Source organism: Dreissena polymorpha, chromosome 9, assembly GCF_020536995.1.
Source record: "Dreissena polymorpha isolate Duluth1 chromosome 9, UMN_Dpol_1.0, whole genome shotgun sequence".
Classification (NCBI taxonomy): domain Eukaryota; kingdom Metazoa; phylum Mollusca; class Bivalvia; order Myida; family Dreissenidae; genus Dreissena; species Dreissena polymorpha.
This window is the reverse complement of record NC_068363.1, coordinates 76,578,225-76,589,756: the sequence shown is the minus strand read 5'-3', so window position 1 is coordinate 76,589,756 and position 11,532 is coordinate 76,578,225. Positions and strand designations below refer to the sequence as shown.

Below are 11,532 nucleotides of genomic sequence, written 5' to 3'. Positions count from 1 at the left end.
CGTGGTACGGTAGATCTGATCAAATATATCAGACAAAAATGTTTATTTATACATCTTTGATCTGATATACATGTAGACATGCGGTCTCCCCAACAAGGAACGTTCCAAATGATCATTGTTTAGCAGTGTTACCTTCCGAAATGTACTATTCTACTCTTAGAGAAGTTTCACATTTATCCAAATATTTAAAGTATGACAAAAATATCTTGTTGGAGTTCATTTGATGCGGGTTTTCAAAGATGTTCATTTTTCTGAATAAGTATTTTTCGAATGTTAGCTTCCTTTTTATATAAAAGTAAGCAGTAGTGAATAAAGCTGGAGTCGTTTAATTCATTTCTTGAAATGTCTTACGAAACCAGACATTGTGTAAAAATCCTTCGATGCAACATAAATTTCACGAAAATTCTGAATCGTATATAAATGTTGTGACATTCATAATTTCTCATATTTACTGTTACATATGTAAGAAGCGAGATACACCACATACTGGCATGATACGATATTACAACATCAAGATTCCATCACCGGATTCAATTACAGCATGTTTATTTCTACAAAACCGTTTTAGAGTATTCTGGGATTCGAAGATTCATTAAGATTATATGACACGTGTGGCCTTTAGACTATAAACAGCTTAAATTTGACGACACATGACGCACGACGCCGGACATATTCTTACCATGGTAGCTCACAAAGAACCCTTCTTGCTAAGGTGAGCTAAAAACGGAACACATTAAACTTAATAATTATTGCATTACTTAACAACTATGTTAATAATTATACACGTTAACTATTGAAGGAAATAACACACATATATTATATAACATATAAATATAGCAACACTTTATATTATCGAAGACCTGAGAAATCAACAGAGATATACATGCTAGAGTTATATGTATTACTGTAGTTGTTGCATGTAACCTCTGATTGAAAAGAACATTCAACATATTCATTCACAGTTACGTTCAAATAATATAATCAGGACACATATTGATGAATACATACATCAATCAGCATACCAAACAACATAAAACATGCTAAACATAGATAATGCTTCATGTGCAACTTTATAAAACGCAAGTAGAAAATAATAACGCTCTAAATATGTTGACGCTCTGACATATTTTGACATATACAAGTGAACATATGAATCGCTTTTTTAAATATCTTATACAATTACCGTACATTTAAAACATCGCGATCATGGAGCGTTTATTGTGCGATGCACGAAAAGTCCATTTATAACATTATACCGTGGCAAGCATCATGTTTCACGCACGTATTTTAACCACTTATAAGACGCAGAATACGACGAACGTGCCAATTAGCAGCATTGTTTGTATCGAAAATTTTCAATGATCCCTCGTAGCAAAATAACGACCGTTCGTAGTCTTCTTCCATTTCATAGCAGTGTCCTAGCAAGTTCAGTGCTGTCTCGGGGTGATACAATTTGATCCTACAATTGCCTATAATATCAAATATATAAGACGTCAATGCTCGCATTGCATGTATCTGATTGTCACGATCACGGATTCCACCATATGTGAGATACTGCAGATAGTATAAAAACGGGCGGGAATCCACCTCAGCACTGTCCATCCAACGTTTTTCAAAGAACTTTCTCCGTACCACTTCCGCTTGAGTGATATTGCGATTCATTTCAAACAATAATATGAAAGGAGTGCAATGCGCTTCTTGCCGTAAAAATCGGACACAGGATGCGAATGGCACTTCACTAAATTCGTTCTCAGTGGTTCCGGATAACATATCGGCAAACACCTTCAGATCACTGTCTCCCTGTAATCCTCTAGATCCACACACAGCCTTGACTTTGCTGTGATACTTCATCTCCACATCCTCCAACACTCGAACTGCCGCTTCAAGATAACCATCACAGTACAACATAGAGGCAAACTTTAAGCGACTAGAAGCTACATCCGAATTTAAGATATATTGGACACGCCTTATATTTTCGCCGTCACGAATGTTTCGCAGTCGCAAATAGTAAGATGAAAATTGTAGCGCGTACAGGTGTTTAATCCATTCTAACGCAGCAGATTGCATTATGAAATTCGTTGAGTTTTCAAAAACATTGCGTACTACATATTTTAAATCTTACTCGAATGCTATTTGAGAACTGCTTAGAAGAGGTTTATACACCTTAAATCCTTGTAACACACTACCCATGCACTCAAACTTCAGCAGTAATGCGATGCTGTTATGTGAGCATACACCTCTAAGTTCTCCAGCCTGTACAGTGTGCCGCATACTACACGCTTGTAACCGACATCCTATATTATCTATACCAATGTAAAAAAACATCTTGTAAGTTGTTCCTTATTAAGGAGTCTATATATACTAAAAGGCGTTTCTGCAGCAACTTTGAGAGTTTCCCATCGAACAAATTCACTCCTTCTATGATATAATGCGGAAGCCTTCCCGATCGCAGCCATCGCCTCAATACGTGTAAACAAAGCAAAAGTAGAAACATAAGGTTGTATTCGCGCCACAGAGAGGATGTGTTCTCTCTATGGTGTAAAACATTATAGTTTTACAATGAAAGCTTGTTATAAAATCTCCCACAATATTAGAAAATAAAGATTTTTTATGAGTTTTAAAACAATGTAACATTTTATTTGTGTGATATTGAAGGAAAATATTAACATTCTTTCTATCAGGTTCGGAGACAGTCTCCATTCTTCGTGTTTGTAATCACTGTCTGGATGACCGGCTGGTACCAGAAAACACGAAGCTACCCGTGCTGCCTCAATAAGCTGAACAGGTGGCCAGTGTCTACCTCTACATCTGTCTATCCAGAGCTCTGTTTCAGGAAGGGATTTGCGTACATAAGATGCGTTAACAATATCCCAGTTATGTACAAAACTCACAGAAGGTCCATTGTATATTGCCTCTCCTTGAGCCCTGTCAAAATACGCGATGAACTGTTTATGTCTTTCAGCGCTGAACAGTACTTGCCCAGAATCTTTCCTTACGAGCGTGTCATTGACCAGACTTGTCTCCGGTTCCGGTATGTAGTCTTTGAAGGCTTGTAACAAGTACTGTTGAGGTGGAGTGGTGTCGTCGCGGAGCATCAGATAATTCTTTATTCCAGCCTTCCAGTCTTCCCATTCGGTAATGATATTCTCATTGTTGAAACTAATTAGTAAATCGATATCAGACTGGAGACCTGGAATGGTGGTCCCTTCCGATTGGCTCCCGAAATGAAAACATTCAACATTTCGTCCCTGTAGCTTCATTGCTATTTTCTCCATTTGCTCCCTCCACAAGAAAGTCCTTCTCCGCTCCAATACAGTTTCCTTCCCAGCTCCACTTTCATCAAGTGCTTCAGACATCCGTATAGACAATTCTGCGAAGTGCTCTGGAATCTAGATACACATATCGTTCACTTTCATCATTGAAACTTATATATTCTACATAAGTAAATAATATGGTTGATACGCATTGATCATACAATTTGGTAAAATTGCAATCAATCAGATATATATTTGTGTTGATAACTCTTTAAAACCACATATTTTTTTATTGATTTTATCAAACAAGCAGTGTGTTAATTATATGAATCAAATTGTATGCATATATACTAATTTTGTATTTAAATATGTTGAGTAGGTAGACGTGTGCAAAATATCGTATTAATCCATATAACACATTTTACAGAACGCGGCCCAAATATATATTTGGCTATCTTGAATGCCGTGTCAGTCATGTGTGTGTGATTAACACAATCTCCACGTTCCTTGCTCTCACATACATCTCTGCGAAAGGCTCTGCATGCCATTTTGCCCAGATACTGGACAAAACCGAACAAACGCATTCATAGTATATTTGATTTGGATTTATTAGGATCAGAGGCGTAAAATAATAAAAAAAGGAATTTGAAATTTACGATACATAGTGCAAAAGCTTGCGAGTTTTTATGGCACTCTTTGGAACTATTTTATTGCCAATTTACGCAGATGGAATCATTCCACGCACTTCACAAATGTACACAATTGAACATAATTTGTATTGAGCTACGTTAGGCATTGCTTCGACAAATGTTTGTATGTAGGTTTGTTAACATCAAAAACCATATAAATTTTATAATAATGAATTAAGACTGACATAAGATATTATGACATGAGATGGTTTTCTTAAATGCAGTGAATGCAACGTAACCGTCGTGCAGGAGATTGTTTAGTATACTGTAACCTCCACGCTTGGAATGATCATGACTTAAATAAGACACTTTCATAACAATAATCCGCTCTGAGCCCATCACAGAGGTGAATGTAATGTAACCGTCGTGCAAGAGATTGTGATCAATAATGTGTGTAAGCCTATTGATGTCTCTGTTGGTTGACCCATGTGTCTGAGGACGTTTGTTTGTTCTTATTATGTTCATTATAAAATATCAATACAAACATGACAATTCTACTAAAACATATACCTCCATGGCCGTTTCAAGGTTTTTATACCGCTTTTTGGTCGACCGCTTTGATGTAGTTAACTCTACACACGCTGTTCTGACACAAGTTAGGCCTTCCAACTAAAACAGATTTCCCATGATATATCAAATAATATGTAAAAACATATTTAACACAATAAGATATGAAGATAAAAATATAATAGATACTGTATATCCATTAAATAACACGCATGTTAACGCCATGGTCGACTTAATCAAAGTTACACGCCTATCTTTGGATATTAATGAGTACAGTAAACTTATTTTAATCGGACTGTTCCAAATAAGTGCATTAAAATATTATATGCTTCAGAATAAATAGCTACAAACTGATAAAGTATTTACATGTTTCGCGTGTGTATGTATAACTTCTTTAAACGGATATCTAAAGAACAATTAGCTTTCGTAGAAATAGCTAACAGTTAAGCGAAATGTTCTGTGGCAATTATCAACCGTTTGATGTTCCGCTGAGAAGGATGTAGTGATCATTAAACAATAATAGGAAATACGAACATTTGGTTATTACAGCAATCATCAATGCCTTACGTTTATTCATTTTCACGCTGAACAATCTTATATAATTTCTCTTATAACATAATCCGTTTATTGTATCAACATTTTAGTGACTTAATAAAGTCGACTCATTTCTATTTGACCTTATACTTAGATGATTCACGGGCAACTGATAAAAGATGAGCACACAAAATTCACAATGAGAACGTTGTGCTCAGGTTAGCTAACACAAAGACACCCATAGACCAGTTGATTGCTCGTGTAAGCATTCATTCAAGCGCACTAACCGGTCGTTATAAACACTTGTTGTAATAATGTTCAACATATGTATACAGACGAGTGTTAATTAAATAAATATATAAGAATTTTCGAATAACCACTAAAACTTCTTATTTACAATTAAATATATAAAATACTGAACGACATAGAAAAATGGAAGAACATATCATTATACCGGGATTATAGTTGTAGATCTTGTTATTATCTCATGTTAATTGCTTACCTTTGTTTACTTTTTTGTAAGCTGTTATAATTCCATAAATAGTTGTTAGTAGTGATACATGTGTAAATTACCTTCTAAAAATAGTGCGGTTAGTTATTGATTTAAACTTATTTTATGCTAAGGGCATAAAAGGAAAAAACACTTAACATGGTTCGTATCATGGTAGTAAGATTTTATATCGGTTTTATCGGTCGTATAGAATTTATTTATCGTACGATTTCTATACATTCATATACTTTAATACAATATAGTCATTCGGTTCGTTTCCATTCATAGTCATTGGTTACCTTAAGTTTTCAAACTATCGAAAACTTTTGCTAGCTTTAACTTATTATAAGCGAGTAGATTAGTATTGACATGATATGTTATTTAACAGTTTTAATGCAAAAAAAAACAACAACATACTCGATTAATATCTATGAAGCAGCTTGTATGGTTTTTTGGTTTTAGAATTGTTTTTTGGAGGGTTTAACTATGTAATAATTGCATGTAAATCATTAGTAAGTGCAGGTTGGTGTACTAGTGGAATACATGGAATATCCTCAAGATCTTACTGAGTATCTTATACATGTTGCTCAACACAAATGCAACCAAGAATAATGTGTAATCAAGACCCGTTTTGAATACACAATTAACACCTTATTTCAGTTTGAGTGAACCTGGGCAGGGTTGTGCAATTGTAGTGTTTGTTGTTTTTTATCCAATTAAATATGGTCAATTGGTGAATTGAAAAATGGTAAAATCAAATTTAAATTAATTTCGAAACTGTTTTCCTTGTAACAGTTAAATATGATAAATAAATATTTTCTTTGTAACTGTCAACATTTTTTTCATGCATTCATATGTTTATTATCAAATTATTGGACGTCACTGATATGTTATTTTTTACTAATAACTCATTTAGACTAATTAAAACAGAATTGAACTTTCCTTGCACATTATTTCATTATTAATAATATAATTTATTAGCAAATGTAATAAAAACTTATTGATATAAGAAACACAAAACACAATTACCCGTTTTTATTAAATGAATTTGTGGAATTTAAGGAAAAATTAATAACTTTATGAATTAAAAAAAGGTAAATTAAAAGCAATTTATTAATAATAATTAAAACAGTGATAAACTATATAAAAATGTTTTTGTATGATAATGTGCTAATATCATCTTATGAATGACTATCCCCCTTCAAAGGTGTCACCTAATCTTATCAATGCTGATTAATGGGCCTGTATATTGCACCATATGTACCCCTTTATACAATAGCTGTTATCTTGTTATATACACTTGCTAATCCAATTAACGCTTGTATATTGCACCATAAGTGCCTGAGACATTGTTCAATGGTAGGTGTGTGTTGTTACTTAATATTAGTGAAAACATAACTTTCCTATTATTTGCCTGGTTTTGAAAATATTTTCATCGTTGAGTTTCCTTTAATTTTTAAAGAATATTTTTGAGATGTAACACCTGATTACTACAAATCAATGTAAAATGTTCATACTAGCTGTATTGGGACATTATAATTTAAATGTTAAATACCATTTTTATTTACTTGTCTCAAAATAAATATCCCAATATGATATTTATTTAGTCAAAATAATCTGTGTTTCAGTTAAAACTTGGATATAGTTATTATTCTTCATTAAAAATCACAACTATTCCACTTTAAATGACCATCAAAAAACATCAAAGCTGTGTTTTTATTCAATTTTTCAAGGATCTCAATAAATGAAAGAAAAAATTCAGGTACTTATAAAAACAATTCTAATTAGATCTATTTAATTGGTAAAATTTGTTTGAGGCTTCCCTAAAAACAACCATAATAAATCATTTCACTGATCTATTGATATATCTATTTGATAGGCAGAATGACAAACAGAACTAGTGTGGTTTCTAGGGTCATAAATCTGGCACCTAAGCCTTAATTGGTAATAATATGCATGCAGTGTTATGTCTCTGAAAGTGACAATGAAGCAAATCTGCCCTTAGGCTATTTCATCTCACTCACACAAAAGGAGATAACTTGCTATTAATTTAATAGTTACTTCTAACTTGTCTCCTTTCTGTATTAAGAGGGTTTTCATATTTTAAAGTTCAATTGGTCTTCAAATGAATAAGCAATCAAAGTTCTTGATTTTGCCAACAAATAATGTATACCAATTGTGGGTCTACTCTAATTTCTTTTAATAATTATTTCTAATGATGTTTTTTTTTTTAAATTTTATATCAATGGAAAATAATATATTTTTTCACTATTTTGTTTAAAAAGTACTTAAAGAAATCCAGGCAAGAATACATGACAAGTAAGGGTTGTGTCAAGAAGGTGCCATTTAAGGCCCTATTATCAGTTTTGGATGCCCTAACCTGTATAGGTGAGAAGACTGGGGACAGTGGAGCATGAGGAACAACTAATACACAGTAATTGACAGGTTCGTGTTGAATCAAGCACAGAATTTTCTGAGCATTCATGATTCATTAGAATTGAAAAATTTTTCAATCAACCAGAAAAATCCAGTTGACCAACTTTGACTTATTTGCATGAACAGGTATAAAATAGTGGGTATTAATAGCTAAGACATTACTGGCAACATGTCTGTTTAATTTATATTATCAATATTGTTAATTAAGCATGGAATATTAATCAAAATTGGGGGTAAAGTTCAATCGACCAGTATTGACCAGTAATGACAAATTTGGGAGTATTGACCGGGGCGGTTTTAACCGGTAAAAACCGCCGGTTAAAACCGGGGGCGGTCGATTGGTGCCAACCCTGGGTGTACTAAAGGAATACTAGAGGAATACATGGGATATTCTCAAAATCTTACACATGTTGTTTTTAATATAATTAAATAGGATCAATTGATGAATTAATTCAGTTTGTGTAAACTTGGGCTGGGTTGTGGAACTATAGTTATTTGTTGTTAAACAATTAAATAGGGTACTATGTAACTGTCAAAAAAACATATGCATTCACACGCATATAATCCAATTATTGGATGTCACTGATATTTTCAATTTTACTAGTAGCTAATTAAGACTAATTAAAACAGAATTGGACTTTCCTTGCAAAGTATTTTATTATTAATAATATAATACTATAATTAGCTAATGTAATCAAAACATATTGATATTTTAATAATTTAACTCAATGATATTAATAATATTTAAATTTTCCCCAAAAAACTAGGGCAGGAAGATAGGAAGGATTTTTTTTGGAAAATCAACCGTGTTGTCAGTGTAAAATATTTGTAAAGCTTCTTCTGAGTTTGAACTTCAGTTTTACATTTTATGACCTGCAACATATTCTATGCTTCTTTATTTCACTATGGTAAGTCATTAAAGTGTTATTTATTTTTCAACTATATAATGTGCTAATCTCATATAATGAATTACTACCCCATTTAAAAATGACGCCTAATCTAAATTCATTAATACAATAGTTATAATTGTTTTATTGTAACACACTATTCCACTAAAAATGACCATCATAGAACATCAATGCTGTGCTTTTACTAAATTGTTCAATGATTTCAATTATTTAAAGAAAGAATCAAGCACTTATAAAAAAATATATAATAAGAGTGTCAATATTTAACAAACTGAACAAGTCAATTTGAACTTCTCTTCCAAATGGAGCAACTTGAAATATCAAATTGTTCCCATACTAGTCGGCAATATAGCTATGACATTGTGTCTTTTCAAAACATGCATCAGACACACCTCCTGAAACTTTTTAAGCGGTTTTGAAAACGCTATTTCAGTGCAAACTTTCGTCAATAAAGGATACATGTTGTTATACAACCGAAAGTGAAAGTACTGTTTAAAAAAAAATGAATAAAGAGCGAAATTGTTGAAAACTAACGAAAATTATAAGTGATACTAACATAAGACCGTAAGACTGAACAAAATAATACTTAACATTTAAATCATAACATGAATGTTTACTTATAAAGCAAATTCTTCATTCATCCGCGGACTTCTTTGTGTCGTAGTCATAAATGCCTCCAAATGGAGGTGCGTGATGCGTCTAAGTATAGAGGGGACAATAACGTAGTGACGTCACCATCTATGTATAGAATGCATTTTAACTGGTTAAACATCAATTGTTTATTGTTCGTGTAATTATTTTCATCAAAATGAGTATTATTTAATTTTCTGTTCAGTTAATTCGTGTTTGTGTATAAAAACTAATCATGACACTCCGTTAAAGTCTCGAGTGATTTCCACTTGTTATGGTATTGTGTACACACTGACTCGTACTGACTTTGTGACGTCACGGTCTATGACTACAATAGTTGTATAATTCTGTAACGGTACGCTGACTTGCGAATCGCATACGGTATATATTAAGGAAAGCGCATACAGTATGATTAAGGAAGTAAGTCTCACACAGTATACTGGACCAATAAATGGAATTAGATTGTTATTGTAACATTGACAAGTTTTCAAACACTTGTAAATTATATGTAAGTATTTATAAATAAAAGCATATATTATTGATCTTATATTTTATTTAAAATTGTGTTAAATGATGAAATTAACACAGGTTAAATTTTAAACGGCCACAAGAATTGAAAGACAGGTGTAATCCGTTGTGTATTTAGTACATGTGTATACCATAAACAACTTCAGTGTCACACGGTAACAACAGGTGTCAACCTTTCAAATACTGGTTACAAAATTTCCCTTTCACGAACCCCTCCACCCACCTCTTCTATGTTGTACGAACTGGTCCAAAACTAAACTGTCCGGGACGGTTTATAAACCGTCCGGGACGGTTTGTAAACTGTCCCGGACAGTTTACTAAACTGTCCCGGACAGTTTACTAAACTGTCCCGGACAGTTTCTTACTTTTGAACCGCTCGTGCGTCTGTAAACTGCACCAGGCGATTTATTTTGTGGATTACAAACCGTCCGGGACAGTTTAGGAAACTGTCCGGGACGGTTTCCTGGAAACTGTCCGGGACGGTTTCCCAAACTGTCCCGGACGGTTTACAGGCCTAAATTATAGTATGCCGTAGGTTCTGAAGAGGAGTCAATCAGAACACTCGTAACACTTCGCATTTGTGTGCCATTTCGAAAGTGAGAATTTCCTTTTTAGTAACGTTTACTCGAGTGATTGTTCGATAATTTATCATTTGCACGCGAATATGGACAGAGATCGGTTTTTAGAGACTTGTCGGGATGTGTTTAATTCTATTACAAGAACTTTAGAGACAAATAGGTCCCTTGAGGTGAATAACTCTTCACTGAAAAGATTGGATGCTCTGGCCAGAAATGTGAACAGAATGACCACATCATATCCCGAGATTACACCGTTACTCGACAGTTTCAGGGCAGCGATGGATATGATTGAAGAAATGAAAAGGTATTTTCGACCATCCCAAACATTTCAATCAATTAACAAAATTATTTAATTCTATATTTTGCATGCACTTCAAAGCTGTAATGTTTCTAAATTAAACTGTTTGAACTTGTCCGATGTCCCTTCACTGCTTTGGCAGTGTGGGGCTGTTAGGCAGATGTAGCCATGACCATATAGATGAAAAGGGTAGGGGTAATTTGCGAGGTATTAACCATTGATCAGTAGGGCAGGGACTTTACCCAGGATTTGAAAAACCATAAGAAACAAAAACGTCCTTCCCTGGAGTTGGGAAGGCAGGTGGAACTGTCCGATCGGGCTATACAGCTCAATCAGGCTTAAATCGCTCGATCAGGCTAACAAGCTCAGGGCTCGCGCTGTCGTTCGCCATTTGAGCCATGTGCAAAAATATTGAGAATTCGGCTCAAGAAAATTCTGATTTAATTTGCAAAAATGCTACACACTCGAAAAATTTTATTGAAAATTTCCGCCATTTAAATCCAGACTGGTTTTCTATTGTTTTCTCTTTGTTTCATTGAAAGTGTTCGCAAATTAAACAATAAACGGAAACCGGTCTGCACCAGAACATGAGACATCGCTTGACCTTGTTGTTATTGAAGTGCACGTGGTAGCTGGCCAATCAATATTGAGTTCGCTGACACACATACTAATGGGTCATT

At 33.8% G+C, this 11,532-nt stretch overlaps 1 protein-coding gene and 1 pseudogene across 1 annotated transcript; one reads left to right on the top strand and one right to left on the bottom strand.

Moving 5' to 3' along the window:
* Positions 1–567: 567 nt before the first annotated feature.
* Positions 568–4,546, bottom strand: LOC127844946 (uncharacterized). Its single transcript, XM_052375511.1, has 2 exons — positions 4,454–4,546; positions 568–3,389 (listed from the first exon to the last, which is right to left on the bottom strand). The coding sequence occupies exons 1-2, from the start codon at positions 4,457–4,459 to the stop codon at positions 2,571–2,573; spliced, it is 825 nt and encodes a 274-aa protein (XP_052231471.1). The 5' UTR covers positions 4,460–4,546; the 3' UTR covers positions 568–2,570.
* Positions 4,547–10,279: 5,733 nt separating this feature from the next.
* LOC127846801 (small nucleolar RNA snR44) lies at positions 10,280–10,499 on the top strand (annotated as a pseudogene).
* Positions 10,500–11,532: the final 1,033 nt, after the last annotated feature.